General features: G+C 36.2%; 1 protein-coding gene across 1 annotated transcript in view; it reads right to left on the bottom strand.

The window, feature by feature from the left end:
* The window catches only part of KCNT2 (potassium sodium-activated channel subfamily T member 2), a 115,445-nt gene that overhangs the window by 85,272 nt on the left and 13,200 nt on the right, over positions 1-16,973 (bottom strand). Inside the window, exon 2 of the mRNA XM_053985768.1 lies at positions 2,116-2,195. Within this exon, the coding sequence (XP_053841743.1) occupies positions 2,116-2,195 (80 nt within the window). The remainder of the gene's footprint in view (positions 1-2,115; positions 2,196-16,973) is intronic.

Raw genomic sequence — 16,973 nt, forward strand, 5'->3', positions numbered from 1 at the left:
TAGATTAAATGTCAAATTTAGAGAGTTGGTCTAAACAGAGTGACAGGTACCAGGTGAGTATTTTAGAATCACCTCCCATTATTCCTTTCCCATAAGTCTTTAATATATAGCTGATTTACACCAAAATCATTTTGGTGGCTTTAGGAGCTGGACCACAATATACTCTTAATAGTTCATATCCTAGTGATAGTAATCCTTTATTCCCTCTTCACTGACTTGAAACTTGACTTATCTTTTCCCTTTGAGACTTATTGTTGGGTGTGATAATGCAGTGTGTGGTCCTGGCAAGTTACAAGCAAGTTATGCTTTTATGACTATGTCATTTTCTCTTTCTCTCTTTTTTTTTTTTTTCCTTCTTTTTTTTTTTTTTTTTTTTTTTTTTTTTTTTTTTGGTGAGGGTCATGAGTGACACCTTTGAAAGATTTTTTTTTTATACATTGTTTGAATTTGATTAGACATTTGCTTGCAGAAGATTGAGTAGAAATTGGTTTATCATGAGACATAGATGAAGGCTTGTTTTATCAGTTTCAATAAGGATAGTAATTAATAAAACAGTTGACATTTCAAGTTACTGGCCCATATGTGACTTAGATCAGGATAGTATTTTGTAGAAAATTCTTATAAATTCTAGACCTGACTGCTCTGGTTGGTAAAACCATGTGACATTATCACAAAAACTGTTCAGTGAACAGGTTTGATTTAGTTACACTATCCAAAAAATTTGCTGATCCTGCTGACAATTTTTTTTCTCAATGACAGCAAGTCCATCTTTAATATGTGAAGGAAGGTTTTTAGTGCTCTCACTTGAACACTGTCTAAAATCTATTATCTTTGTTTATCAGCTCCCTGACTGAATGAGTACACGTAACTGAGAGGTTACAGTGTCAGCAGCAGCTCTTTGGAGGCTTTCTTTGGGGGGATTCTGCTTCTGAGTATTTGGACAAGAACCAAGATCTGCATAAGTAGAAGGAGTGTTTGAACTTATTAATACTGACTACTTTGGTTTGGGGATTTTTCTTGTTATTCATGGTGCCTGTTTTTTCTTTCCTTTAAGAGGAATATTTTTCTTCCAACACTTGGAAAGTAAAAGAAGCTTAGCCAATAAAATTACCAAGTTCTGTGATATAAAACTGGTATTTATTTATTGCTAGCTCTTACAGATAGAAGATTTTTTTGGTATGTCTTATTTTTGAGAGCTTGATCTAGTCTCCCCAGTTTTGTTTTTCTGGATATTTTCAGACTGGGACATCAAAAAATTTCTTTTATTTTTTCTGTCTTTTTCCAGACACAAAACAATGAAACAATTTTAACTGTACAAAGGAAAAAATGTATTCTTTGTAATCTAAAAGCTTTATGTATAAAGCTATTGTAATTTTAGTTCTTTTCATGTGAAAGGCAAAGAGAGGTTACTTCAGTCCTGCTACACAGAAGAAAATTGAGGTCAGTTACTGATCTTCTGACCTATGAGGTCCATCATTCTAACCAAGACTGGATAATATTCCATGTTTCCACCAGCTGCATGGTTGTATATAAAGATATTAACATCTTAATTTCTCCACATCATTTTCTTCTATGATGGCCGATGACTTTAAGCACATATTTCAATGAAGGTATATTTAGCTTAGACTAGATTATTAAGACACTAAATTAAGTTAGACTATAGGCTAATGACAAGGACTACATTTCTGAAGTACCACATCCCCAACAGTCTCCTTTCCAAATTCTTTTTTTTTTTTTTTTCAGTGCAGATAAAGTTTGAAATTTTAGGAATATTTAACACTTCAAAAAGCTGGGTACTTTTGAAGCTTTTTTCCCTTCACCATCTTAAGTGTCTTTGCTTTTCTAGTCACAAGGTCACGACTTATCAATGAGCATTGCTGCCAGATCACTGCACATTAGTCAACTTGATCACAACACAGAAATAAAATCATGATTTTATTTAATAATTCATGACATCACTAATTGTTTGATCGTACACAAGCACCTTATTTTCAAATTTAAATATTTTAACTCAGAAGAAAATTAATAATAACTTCAGTGTTGCCTTCAACTGAATTTGATCTTACTTGAAAGTAATCACAAATATGCTTAAAATAAATTAATCCAACTGCTTACTTGATCTTTGGTTTTTGATGAAGAAGAGCTTTAGTCTCTCTTTAAATGTATTTTCATTCATATAGAATTCAACTTGCACCCTGAAATAATAAAAAAGAATGTATTAGGATTGGCCATGAAAGATAATATTTCAAAATAATTTGTTTCTCTAATCATCTATTCTTGATATAAAACTGGGGGGACTTGTATTGTGTGTTCAGCCAAAAGCTCATTTGGCTATGAATGACTAATATTGAAAGTTAAAAAAAAACCCAAACCAAATAAAAAAAAAAAATCCCCACCACCATCAAGCAGAAGACCTTTCATACATCCACTTTACATGCAGAATAATTTTCATATTACTCAGTCTACACTGCAAAATAAGAAGGCTCTATGCTTTTGGGATTTTCATTGCATGGCCATTCTCCTATTTGCATGTTAGTAGGGAAGATTTCCTTGATGTCCAGGTTAAGCCTCCCATCTCAGTTTAACTCCTTTCCTGTAAAAGTGACTTTTCAATGATTCTTCTTTTTTCTATCTTGTTCACATTTCTGTTGAATGTTCATGTTTCAGTCCACTTGTTTGTACTCGCCTATCATCAAACACTCGTGCACCAAACAAAACCACCCTCTCTGAACTTTTTTATGTCACCGTGAAACAGTGAGAGCCGAAAGCAAAATGACGTTGCAATCACACAATATTGTACAGAAAATAATTCTCCTCCTGATTATATTAAAGCAACAGGACATCTTTCCTCCATTCCTTCAGATCTGCCTTGATATATTTCATCTTTCTGTCCCTCAGATCAGCCTGAGTAGCATTTATGCAATAGTTATACAGACTGGAAGACAGAACTGTTGCAGGGACTGGCCAGGGAGGAAGGTGTGTACCAGTTCTGTAGAAAACCTCGGGCTGTTCCAGTGCTTGCTGGAAAATGAGAGCAGCATTACTCTCATTCTCACTGAGGTCCCTGCTCTACCCAAATTACTGAATCTCCCTCCCCAAGCCAGTGTCTCCCAGCAATGAATCTCTACCCCAGGACATCTGTGCCTTCCTGAGAAGTCAGAGCTCAGCTGGAGAAGGTGTATTATTGCTAAAGAATAAAGTAACACACAAGTGAGTTACTTCCCTATGTCTCCCTTTCTCTGTAGATCATCATGTTTTGCACAGCTGCATGTACTTTTTCTGTTCATAAGCATACTCGAACTTTATTTCAGCATTTCTTTTCAGCAGTCTTTCATCAAATAACTGTACTTCAACCATTTGGTTTTATATGTAGTCATATTTTTCTAGCAGAATCCTGACTTTAGTTTTTCCCTTCTTGTATGGGAAGCCTTTTGCTGAAACAATTTTTGTACAATGTACTGTTACCTGTAGTGTCTCTCAAATAGTTGTCTATACCAGATATTTCCATACACTTACAGTATTCCATACACTTACATTTACTTATAGGCTTAGAATGGGTGGCATCTCAGGCAATGTGACTTTCCATCCCTGCTTATTACCAGAAGTTTAGGTATATCACTTTGTAGGACAGGGTCATAAAAAGAAGGCTCTGTGATTCACTCTGTGAAGTCAGTTAATTTTAACTAGCCATTGCCTTTGGTGTGTTTTATTGTAGTGTTCCTTATAGGATGGGTAATTACACTACTTCCTATTCAGAGGAAGCACAAACACAACCTAATTTTTAAGAATCTATTTTCCAAGGTACTTCCTGTCCTTAATGCAGTGACAGTTTTAGTGGGAAACATCTCCCATGATTTGGCAGCTGCCACATGCTAAGTGTACATACTGAATCTTCAAGGATATATTTCAAGAGGTAAATAAAGTGGCACAAGCTGCTAAAGTAAGGGATGTTATTGAAAAGATGCATGGTGTTTTGTTTTTTTTTTTTTTAAGACATTCTGAATTAATCTATCGTGTTTTGTTAAAATTTCAGTAATCATTTATCATTAAAAAGCAACATGTGGGCCATGATTTAATGGTAAAGAGGGAAGAGGATGTGGGAGCTAATCACCCTCCTATCACCAGCACTATGAATTGCTCTGATAGCCTTCTAACAGCTGTCTACTTGGCTTTTCTTAGAAATCTGTGCTCACAGGAAACTGGGATTCCACAGTGCAACAGTTTCCATGGCAAAATGGATTACAAATGCTTCTAGTGCCACTTCTGTGGCTCCTTCTCAATCCCCTGACTTCTTTAAACTTTAGTAAAAACTGTAGTGGCCTTCTACATTTGCAGAAATACATTATCACACATCTATAATCAATGCACTCTCCTGATACTCTGGCTACCAGAAAATATTTCACTTTGTTTCCTGAAGGTTGCTATTTACTAAGTAAAGTTGGACTGGCTGAAGGAGCCCCTGGCAAGGGCAGAAATCTCTAGATACTAATCTTTCCCAAGACTGCTTTTTTATTTTTAAGGAGAATACTCATTCTACTTGAATGTTCCTTACAATCTTTAAATGGCTAATGTTTTACCTCAAATATTTGCTCTTTTCTGTATTTCTCCCACTATGAAGTGTAGCCTAGAAAAGGAGTTTTTTGGAAACCTACAAAACATAAACTCTGATCCCCCATTGAAATACTGAGAACGTTTTGTAGCAGTAGTGGTAAAGGGCTTGAACAAGATTTTTTTGGACTAAATTAGTACAGGTTAAGGATGTTTCAAGTGAGGGAGTGAAATTCTTGTGTCACACTTACAGAAAACTTGCTTACTCTGTTGCAGGATATTTGAAATTTGATTCCAAGCAAATGGTTTTGACAAAATGGCCCACCATGCACATCAGGGTCATAGTACATGTACATGCAGATCACCTGCCCTACAGAATACATTTGGGTTTTTTCTGTACTTAGAATGTAACTTGAATGTAGTTTCAACAATTTGTGCTTCATGTTTATCTTCCAGTAAAAGAAAGCCCCCCTTAACCAGAAGGAAGTCAAGCTGAAGGATTAAAATACTATTCCTTGACAGTGGTTACAGGGAGAGAAACAGTTGATAAATGTATGGATTTTGTTCTTGCAGTCAGTTAATAGTTCAGAATTTTTCAGTGCATGTAGTTTGCAATGAATATTCCATGAAAAGCTGCTTTTGGTTGTTAAAAAACAGGTCTTATGCTTTACTGACTCTTACTTCAGCTGTGTTGAAAATGCACAAATGCGTGATGCGCCTGTAGCAAAAACTACTGAAGTTATATTACTGTCCTGAAAACACAGTGTGGTCTGTTAAAATTCAGTACCATTGGTAGTGGTCTTCACTAGTTTAAACCCAAAGAACAGTGATCTCACTGAAACAATTTCAAGTCCTCCAAACAGTAACGATCATCTTGAAATACCCCAAGTCCTCACTGCATTGTTACAATTCAGTGAAGATGTAATTTGAGAAGTACATTTTAATGTAAAACAAAGTATAGTAGGAAAGTCCTAATTCCTGTCAAGGACACTAATGCAGAGCACTGCTGGTGGCTGTAAAACACTGGGACCAAGCTCTCTGTGCTCTGGCTACTTAACTCATTTTTCCTGCATTTTTCTATTATTATTTACAATGTCATTCTAACCCCATAGCCACACTTTACTGCAGTAGCAGTATTATCTTGCACCCTCAAAACTACAAATTGTCTTTCATGTTAAAAACCAGATTTGGCAGAAATAATCACTTCACAAATGAAAGTATGAGCTGGATTTCTCACTACGTGCATGCCAAGAGCTGTAAATGTTTATGTTTACTGTTTATTGATGTTGGAATCAAGAAAAGGTATTAAGTGTACAAACAGAGCCAATCTGAAGAAAAATACTTATATTTATTTAAATCCGTCATTTTGGAAAAGGACATCTCATATTTTTCCTACAAAGAAAGCCTTGAAATAGAAAGGAGGGTTTTTATTGGGATTTGCCAATTCAATATATGTGAAATCCTGTTATATTTCAGAAAGCTTATTATGTAGGGTATAGATGTGTGTTTAAAAATGAAGCACCTGAACTGCTGGAGTGAACTGCTATTATCAGAGCTTATTTTAATGCAATAAAAAAGGAAATAGGCATTTTTTTTCTTTTAGCTTTCATTAAAAGGATTAGAGTGTTTTAAGGATGACTGTCATGGGTAGCACTTCTATTTGAAGTTTTGCAAGTTCTGACACACTCAGAACTCTGTTTTAAAAGCACACTAAGCACACTTACTGAAGGTTTGCCATGCACTGTGCTGGTGAAATCTAACTTTTGCAATATGGTCCTGTACTTTCTTAAACATGATTCTAACAAGTGCAGAGTACTTAAAACTGACAGGTATAAGGTCATTTTCCAATGGGGCTTTTTATCAGTTTAGTAGGAACAAACCAATAACTATTTTCAAGAACTCTGCAGAACTGTGTTTGTGCAATATTGTCTTGTAGATTCTTTACGATATCTCACACTGGGAGACTAAATGACAGAACACAGGCTCCACAGGGATTTTTACTTAGAAGCTCCCTTTCATATCAATGAATCTGAGTCAAACTCTTTAGTGATGTTTTTCCAGACATACCTATATTCACTTGAAGATGTAATCAGATGTTAACATAACTAATAGATTTACAGATACCAGGTGTTACCAGTGTCACTGTAAATAATTCTCTGCATTATGAAACAGAAATAGCATAAGCTGAGTTAATAACAAGCTAAAAAATAAAGGATTAAGGATGCATAAATAATCTTAGAGATCAGAACTGTATCTTATGCACAAATTCTTTTTAGTGTCTCCTTTCTGTAAGTGGTGCTTTGATTGAAACAAAACTAAGCATCGGAAAACTGGCCAAACCAAGTTTTTCAGATTGCACAAAGTAAAAATTTGTATCTGCAACCACAAAAAAATATCTTCTATGTCAAAGCAAAGTTTTCCTAACTGTTCAAACATCAAAATGCTAAAAAATTCAGGCCTTAATTAAAATTATCTTCCTTACATTTTAAATAGTACATGTGTCTATATTTTTATGGATAGAAATAGAAATGTGTCTTGAAATCTGAATGTAGCCAGCTTCATGCTTCTTTTTGCAATCAGTTATGTAAAACTGTCTTTGTGAAACCGATACAGGTCTATGGCAGCAATTTAATATTGCAGCAACAGAGAGAGGAAATGACATTATCAAACATTTCTGTGGAAAATATCTTAAATTTTTCATTCCTTTGAGGGAAAGATTTTTAAGGGAAGACTTAAGGCAAGAGATGAGATTCAGCAGCGGGTAGTATGCGTGCTTTTCAATCAATTAATAATACTTTTTTTATTAATCTCTTATTCACAGTGTTCCACATTCAGAAAAGGAAATTATTTTCTTATTCCTGCACTCACAAAAATCCATGAAAAATTCACCATTCTAGTAATAGTGCAGTAATAAAAAGAATGAATTCGCAATCTGTAATAATTGTTATTAGAAATTTTCTTAAAGGAGAAAATACTATGATGCTTTACTATGGGAAAAAGAAATGTCTAAGTAGTTTCCCTCACACACTTGACTTTTTACTGCAAATATACTTTTCTGTTGCAAGCCTATTAGCTAAGGTGAGAAAGTTAATAAAACAAATGTGAATGATGCATTAAGAAATAGTGCACTTTGAAGCTAAAGTTTGATAGAAAACCACTGAAGATGCTTAGTAGATTTTTTTTAAAAACTTTTTTTTTTTTTCCATACAAGGTGAGGAAATGGATATTTTAAAATATTTTTATTGCGTGTAAAAATAGCTCCTTTTAACTTCTGGGCTAAAATACTTCACATGTATCTTTATTTAGAGCACAGAGCTGCTGCAATGTAAAAAGGCTTTTTTACTGGGTAGGTCTGAGTAATGGGATATTCTCCATGAGTTTGATTCCAGGCACTGTTCAGTTTTATGGAGTTGTGCCAATTAACCAGATCTGAAGAGCAGGAAGGTTAATTTGTTGGTTTTTTGTCTTTTTATAATAGTGGCAACTATTTGTCAAAAAGAGACCTGAAAGGATCTCATTGAAATCGAGCATTCTGTGATAATTCCTTTCTGCCAGCCCGGGTTTAACTGTATTAGAGCATTAGGATCAAAATTACAAAGTAACCCATTGCAAGCTATTTTTTGTACTCTGTTCCTTTGTATCACAGCTGCTCATCTCTTATCAGTTGCTGATCTTCTAAAACAAAGATCCTTCCCCTGCAACTCCAGCACTCTCCCTGTCCCCTCAGTGATAGGTGAGGCACACACAGGGTCGGGCAGCTTGCACGAGCATCTCACACGCAGAAATTACTGTTCTTAGAGTAATAACATGTCTCAAGTTTTTGATTGAAAATTTAACAGTAATTTCTACAACAGGATTTTAATGCTGATCACTGCACACCTTTCATTTAGAGCTATTTATTTCTGCTTACCAAACTTCTGTATGTATGTAATGTTGCAAATTAACTGTTACCTCAGTAAGACTCTTGTTCTCTCAAAAAAACTCTCCTTAGTTATTTTCCCAAGTAGACACGCCTGTGTCTGCCCTGAAAAAAGTCTGCAGGGTCAGGGGTAGTTTTAGGAGTTTGGTAGCCCTCCATCTATTTGTCCCCTTGCCCCCAGTCTCTTTCTTTGGTCCTCTGAAACCTTTTCCCTGCTACTTCATTCATGCTCACTGTCTACAGTTTACTGTCCACTGTCCTCTCATTCTACCTCCTCCTTCTTCCTGTTCTTCCATCCAAATTTTAAGAAAACTTCCAGTCCCTTCTTCAACAGTCCATTTTCTCTAGTTCCTTGCAGATTTTACCCTTTCTTTCTTCCTCTGTGGACTACACAGTTTCACTATTTTACTTGGAAACATTGAGGAAAGGGCACAGTCCCACCCATGGGGTTTTTTCTTTGCTCTAATTCCCTACATGGACCTTTGCTTTCAACCTATCTTTCTTCTTTACACTCTCACCATCTGGAATTGTAACTCAAGCTCTGGACTTCACTCCTCTTAAAGTTATCAGTTCATGACTTTGAGAAATTTGTTTTTTGAGATGTTTACCTTTTCTCTCGAGTTATTCCATCAACTCTTAGTCTACTTCTACTTCCACTATTGCACATCAGGGTAACTAACAAATATCGAGGCTTTAATAAATAAACTCTGCAGCACTGCCTAAATGCCACATCGGAATCTCAGTTTTTGGTGCTATGGCCCTTAAAAATCCTTCTTCCTCAAGCTCGACAGAAACTTAATGGTGACCACTTGTAAAAATATCCACTCTGTGTCCAAAATAGATGGATGGTAGTGATGGAGTTGAGTCACTCCTACCCAAACACTTAACATGTGATGTTATTTCTCTGTAGATTTTTTTTTTAATAAATTTAGATGCAATTTGCCCCCCATTTAACACTTTTCTCTTACAAAGCAAGCAGTAAACATGATGAGGGACATTGTCATGGAGATTATCCAGATAAAGACAGAAACAGGTGTTCAGAGAAATAACAGCCTCAAAGTGTTCTGGTAGATTTTGTTATGTCTAAAGAATTACATGAATAAAAACCTTAGAGACTCATTGCTTACTTTAGGTACGGCAGTTTACAGGTCTATACACCTTTCCTACATATAAAGAAATACCTCTGAATGAAATGTGCCATCTTTGCTTGTTCGTTGGTTTGGATTTTTTTTTTTGGTGTAGGTGTAATAGTCCAGAGCTTAAACCAGCAAGAGATACTGTGTGAACTTTGGTCTCCCATTAAAGAGAGAAAGGATAAGCTCATGTCTTCACATTAAGGAAATGCTGAGCAAACTCTTCTCACTTTGGTCCCTTGCAAGTGACTCGAATTAGCTTCTGATTACCACAGAAATTCCAATCACTATTTACTTAAACTCTACTCCTCATCCCCAAGTCTCTGACTGTTCTGTTACTCCTCTTTGTAAGTTATCTTTTACTTCTCATTTTTCAGGATTTCATCAAAAACAGCAAGTAGAACAAGGCTGAGCGCCTTGGGATTAGATTAGATGGCTAATCCCAGTTTTATTTTTACTTTTGAAATAAGGAGATTTAATTTTCTGAAACCGCAGCAGAAGGAAGAATTAAAAAAGCAGATGGATAGAAAAATCAAAAAAAAAGAACAAAAAATTTTGTGGGTGAATCCCAATCTGTCACTTTTTAAGTATCACATGACCAAGTGTAAAATATTATTTTAAATAAGACTCGTTAATATGTTACCTGAAACCAGAACCCTCTTCCTAGCAGATTTGATCCAATGTACACTGAGATTAATGGAATATTCTATTCACTTAAAGCTGAGTAAAATAATCAAATAGTAAAAATATTCAAACTAGATATTTCCCTATTGCTTTAAGCATTTAATTAGTATTTTTCACCCAAAACAAAGGTAAATTTCTTTCTATGTCAACTGTACAATGTATTTTACATAAAACTGGGAGGTCAATGTGAGATTCAGTAAAACATATCTATATACTGACTCTAATATAATTCCACAGCTTTTTACTGTCACCATCTTGTTCTATTATTACTTCTGTTGACTAGCTTTTCTTCTTTTGTTCTTTTTTACTGTATTATGCTAGTTATACTTGGCAGTCTTCAATTATAGCCAACAATTTATTCAGTGTTTCCTGAAACAAATGCACAGTACAATTATATCAAGTCAGAAAAACATATTTCAAAGGCTTTGGGGTTTTTTTCCAAACTCAAATATTGGGATTTGGTAAATTAATCTACATTTTTACCAATGATATAGCAAATTATAGGGGACTATTAGCCACACCTACCCAAAAGGAAATGGATCTTTATGAAAATGGTCTTAAACTACAGTGTGAATTTACACAATCGTTTATGGAGTCTTACTGATTAACATTTCATAAGGAGAGAAGTTTCAGAAATGCAATGTTCTAAGATAGAAATGTCAACATGTCATGTCAAAAACATGTCCTTTTTTTTCCCTCTGAAAATTGTTTTGTTCAATGAGGTCATTATGTTTTATATTTTCTTTACAGTTCTTTAAGTAGAAAATGGACTCTGTTTTTTCAAGGAAAATGCATTCATCAACCCAAGTATTGTTTTGTTTTTGTTTCAATTTTAGTACTACCTGGGATTTTTGACCCAATTAAAACAGAATGTGCCTTCTATATTTCCTGTGATGTGATAATAACATGCCTCAAACCCTGACTCACATAATTCCCTCAAAAACTATTCACTCTGCTGCAGAAAAAAATCTTGCAGGTAAAATTCACCTGCAGTGAAAGTTTGGTACTCAGTCTACAACTCACCCGTGCCCATTCTGCAAAGGCAATCCAGGTACAAGCCACGTTTTCGGATACCAGTGGACTTACTGCCAAGTCACAGGAAAGTAAGCAGTGAAATTCCTAAGACACAATAACCTTCACATATTTAGATCTGACTTAAGCAGAATGAAGTTTCAGTCTTTAGTGCTCTCATCTAAGAGCACTGTGTGCTGTGTGTGCACATCTCCACACCTGTGATATGCACATCTTTGATTCCAATTATTTGACCTCTTGGCTGTCTCCTTCAGCTCAGGAGATGCGAAGGAAGAAAAGTGCTCAATTTCACTCCCTGTTATCACCTTTGCTACTTACTCCTTTCCTCCCATCCCTAATCCTCACAACTTCCCCTTGCCACCCCCTAGCTGTCAGCACAGTTTGCTTTGTCACCTCCTCATCCCCTCCGGAGAGGGATATGATGAGTGTGGAATAAGTGCCAAAGCTGCTCTCCAGGGCCCTCTGCAGCAGCTCATACAGCACAAACAAGGCTGGCTGAGATGTGCTATGAGGAAGGTAAATCCTTGTACATATCTATGTTGCAATGTAAACATGTTTATTTATACAGGACTGAGAAGTTAAGATTATTGTACTTCCACAGAGACTGCCTGAAAACTGTGCTTGGCAGGTGCCTTGTAGTGTAAGTGTAAACAGAAGTCTGACAGTCCAAATCACTATTGCAGCAGTAATCCACAAAGGCCAAAATGACAGCACTTATTATTTCTCCAGCTGTGTCTTTAAAAAAAACCCAAAACTAGAAGATAAACAGAAACATAAAAGTATGAGAAAAAAATGTTACAAACGAGTCATAGTGAGCAACCACCACAAAAAGGCTTAAGCACAGGTTGGTGGAAGCAGTAGCAAAGCCTTATGATGTAGCAAATAAAAGCAGCTGCCCATGATTTCAGTGTCTGTAGTAGCAAGTACACAGTGTCAACAGGCTCAGGCTGGAACAGAGGGGCAGAAAGTTCCCTTTCCCTGCAGCCTGCAGAGCAGCAAACAGCAGCCCTGAGAGGAGGACAGGGCCAAGCCTTGAGCTTTGGTTGGAGCTCGCTATTAGAGAGCTGCTGCCAGAGCCTGGCAATGCAGAGGGATTCAGGACACGAGGTGTATGACTGATAAACTTGCAGGCAAGGGTATGCACAACTTGGGAAATGTGTGTGCTTGTGTGTGAGTTCAGCACGGGCTCTTTTATAAGTATGTATTTAGGATCACTGCAGAAGCAGTAAAATCATTAAGGAATAGTCAGCTGCATGCTTTCACTTAATCATCTGTTGGATATTGATCAGACTTTCAGGAGAGCCATCTAGGCAGTTTTTAGTTTGCAGAAACAGTAGCTGTTTGATTTACATTTGGAACTAGACAGTTGATTATTTATGAACACATAGTTCACTGCTCTCAACAATGCAATTGCTTGCCAGCTATCATTAAATCTATCAGTAGTGACCAACCAACACTTGATTTGCTCATTACCAGATAAACTACCAGTACAGATTCGTGTACAAACCAGATAAAAACTCCACATCACGCAAATCAGGTTGTGCTGACTGTTGGCAGACAGCAGTAGGCACATTGTCAAGGTAGGATGTTGTTTTATGATCAGTGGAAGAAGCTGCCATCTGTACAAGTGAGGGAGAGTGCCTCTGCTCACACCCCTACAAATGGGTGATTTCTAGATTAGTCTGACTGGGATTTTGCTCTAATTGGAGCCTATATTCTTTCCTTTGGAGATTTTCAATCAGATCAGTTTGTTGTTCAGACTTCATCATTGTGATTCTTACACCTAATGCAAAGGTAGAGCAGGAGTAAGCACTCTGGGACAGTGGAAAAGGCAGGCCCCTAGTGCACTTGCAGTGTTTGGCTTACAGTGATTGCAATCTCTTTGTACTGGTGTAGAAGACAGCAGGAAATTGCTGCTACAATGGACCAATTCTTAGATGTCCAAGTAAACAAAATAATGGGAAGAAATGATGGGTGGGGGGACAACAACCAAAAGCCCTGCTCTAGGATTGTACAGGGTGATGTTCAAGGAACTGCATTCCTAACTGTGATCACAGAGGTAGTTTTTACAGAACACTTCACATTGTTACTTGACCATGCAACTAATCATCCATTCAAAGCCCTTTTCACAAACACAATTTACTCCTGTCTAAGATGCTACAGATGCTTCTCTGCAACCTTTCCTTAATGACACTGCCTGTAAATGTTAACTAATAGAAAAGCTCCAGAGCACATTTTAGCATTTCAGAACACAGCTTGTGGACCACTTGGGTGTCACTGGGAAAATGCTGATGACTTGTTTCAATAATAACTATATTACTAGTAAGAACAAAATTAAGATAATATGGAAAATTGTGGAAATGAAATAAGTGTTGATGGAGGGAAATGTTCAGAAAGAGAGTATACCAGAACGAGGCTATATTAAAATCAGCAACAATTTGTTACTTGCTCTGCTCTTACATTATTTCCTTTTATCACTTACCACTGTCTGCTAAATAAATGACCAAACAGACCAGTTCATTCTGCTAAGTAACAGACTAAGTCTGCCTTTGTACAGACTCTCTTCAGTTTTAAAAGAAACCTAATTGAGGAAAGACAAATATAGCTGGCAAAAAAAAAAAAAAAATATTGTAAGAGCTTTCCCCCTTTTAACAATGGCATTTAGAAAACTTAGAATCTTAAATTTCAGCTGTGTAAATTTACAGCATCAACTGAAACAGCATTATACACTGCTAGGTTACTAAAATAAAACATTCTGTAATTCCCTATTTCAATTTGTAGTGTTTATAAAATCAAAGGCATAGTCAGAAATGCAATTCAGGCATACAGGTAAGAAGATGCACAAACACAGTATTCCCAAAAGGAGGCTTTTACGGGTCATATGTTTGTGCTAAACTGATTCTGGAGAAGCTGCAGATACCCAGAGTCAATAGCTAAATCCCCTGTCTCATGCTACTACACAATCACAAATCCACACCTGAAGGCTATCGAGCCACTGTTCTGCCCAGGGGAACGCTGTGTTCCATTTATTGCTGTAATCTTGGCCATTTTTCCTGCATTCATTCTTCCATTTTCATGTTTGCTGTCTTCAAATGTCTTTCAAAAACCAAGCCAACCTCAAAACCTCAAAAAAGTCTTTCTCAAGTGTCATGTATCTTCCAGATTAAGGGTCGTTCAGTCCCCTGAACTTTTCATTGTTCAATTCGTACTTGATCTATACATCCTGCTCCTGTGCCCCATCTACTCACTGCACATGGCTTGACTTCTGCCCCAGTCTTTTTGAGAGGGGAATCCTGTGCTGCTCTGTTTCTCTACAGTGTCTAGGCTCCAATGCCAGACACTGAGTTGACATATTTTGTAACCACAGTATTACAGATAAGAGCAAAGTTAAAAATAGCAGGTAAATAAAACCACGCCAAAAGGCAAACCAAAATATTCTCATAATGTGCATCGAGAATGACAAAAATATAAGTACTAGTTAGCATGTCAACAGGAAATGAAAAAAGTATAAATGGCACCCATGCCAAGATCTGCAAGTTGGATTAGCCTGGGAACAAACTAAGAATGAAGCAAATGACAGATATAAATAGACTATGAGCTGTAGCACTCTGCTCCATTATGAGATAATTGGAAGAGATAGATAAGGGGGAAGTCTAAAGTGAACATCACGTACTAAAATTTTTATAAGGCATTTCAAAAGGTTCTCTGGAGGTTGATACTGAAGGTAAAAAATCACATGCTCATACAAAGGAAAATAAGTAAACAACACAAAAAAGTAAAATAATTATGTTCTGATATAACATAAAGTGAGTGCCTATCCTCAGTAAAAATACTGTAGAGACATGCCATGTTTTTCGTATTTTTAATATAATAAATCAGCTTAAAAGTCACAGAAGAAAAGAACCTACTGAATAAGAAGGTAACAGCTTGAAAAAAATATAGGACAAACCCCTGTTTCATAAAGGAATGTACAGATAGAACAGAGAGCCTTCTACTAGAATAAAACAGGTAACTTCTTATTGACATAGCAAAGCAGAGGCTGGTTGCACCTATAAAATCTATAAAGCAGAAAAAAAGCAAAGCAAAATTAATCTTTATTTGCCTTGAAACCAGACAATAAGAACACTAAAGCAACAGCATTTAATAAATATTTTTCAAATTGTATACATCTACTTGGTTGAACTCAAAGGAATTATAAATCAATATACTTGACTGTCTTTCTATGGTGTGGATATATTAATTGTTTAGGTAAAAATGTGTTCATCAATATTTATTAACCAGACTCTGACCTCTGTGCATCTGGTCATCGAGATGCTAAAAAGACCCATATACAATTCTTCCCTAAGGAGACATATATCCTGCTACATTAAATGAGATTTTTGCTGTTTGTCTCACCACAGGCTAAGAATTCATCTTCATATCCCATAAAGCAGGAGCAAAGGTAAGAACTTTGATTTGTGCTCACTTTTCAATCTTCATCCCTTTGTTATAGGGAAATTAGTCTACTTCAGTAGCTTTTCAAGCTCAGGTTTTCTGAGATCCTACTGCATGCACCCTTTCCCAGGATTTTATCTTGCAATGCAAATGGAGGGTATGTATTTTTAACAAGGGAAAAGAAGTATGAACAATTTCCAGGATTGTGCGACTTGGAAAATCAAACAGTTCCAAGGCCTTTAAGAATTTTTCTCCCCTTTCTAATAGCTCTATCCATCTGTCTCTCCTGGTACCTCTGTGACTGAACTAAGGGTCTGAAATTACATTGTTATAGCTGGAAGTCTGAAAAATTATCTGAAAGGCAAAGCTTAGGACTTGTAGTTTACCATCTTCACTGGAAGAGCAGGAGGATAATGGTTCTGTTGCTACCTACATTTTACACATCTAATCCACTCATTTTATCATAGGCACTAAGAGCAAACATGCCCTTCTCTTTCATGTCTTTGATTCAAATCCCTGCTGTAGCCTGGGCTCCTCACGTCGTCTGTGGTCACTTGCTTAGTTCAGCACTCTACTCTTCAGCTCTAAAAGGTTTCCACAAAAACTACAAATAGATAAAAGATATAAAATCAGGCTCTCATACCTCAGAGTGCTGTGAAATGTACATGATATTCACTAAAATGTGAATGAAACAGTCGCAGTTAAAATGATGAAGTGTAAAATGCCTCGTTTTCAAAATGCTCCAGATTCTTATCACTAATGAAGCCATGCAATAATGGCTGACTTGGGGGAATTTGAGGAGAAAGCTGCAGCCAATTCAGTCTAGACTCAGATATTAAATAGATTAGTCTACCTGGACTTTTGGTTTTGTTTTTCTCAGAATCTTTTTTTTTTCCAATTCTGCACAGTTGAAAAGGAAATTAGTATAATTTATCAATAGACTGATTTTATTCCAGTTGATTGTATTGAACTATTTTTCCTCTGGAAATGGAAAAATGTATCCCAGATGTATTCAAATATACTGTTAAATAGCATTCCTACTGTATTTATGGAGTCTATTTATGCCAGTATTTCAGCATTTATCCAGCAGTCCCATTTATGCTGCCATATAATGGGTGAGATGATCAAATACCAATGAGAAATTATCTATACCACTCTGGCTTTTCCCTATCATGCCTTTAAAAATCACCAAATTTTCAATGAAGATACTGAATTAACTTTAA

The sequence above is a fragment of the Vidua macroura genome, chromosome 9 (assembly GCF_024509145.1).
Source record: "Vidua macroura isolate BioBank_ID:100142 chromosome 9, ASM2450914v1, whole genome shotgun sequence".
Lineage (NCBI taxonomy): Eukaryota > Metazoa > Chordata > Aves > Passeriformes > Viduidae > Vidua > Vidua macroura.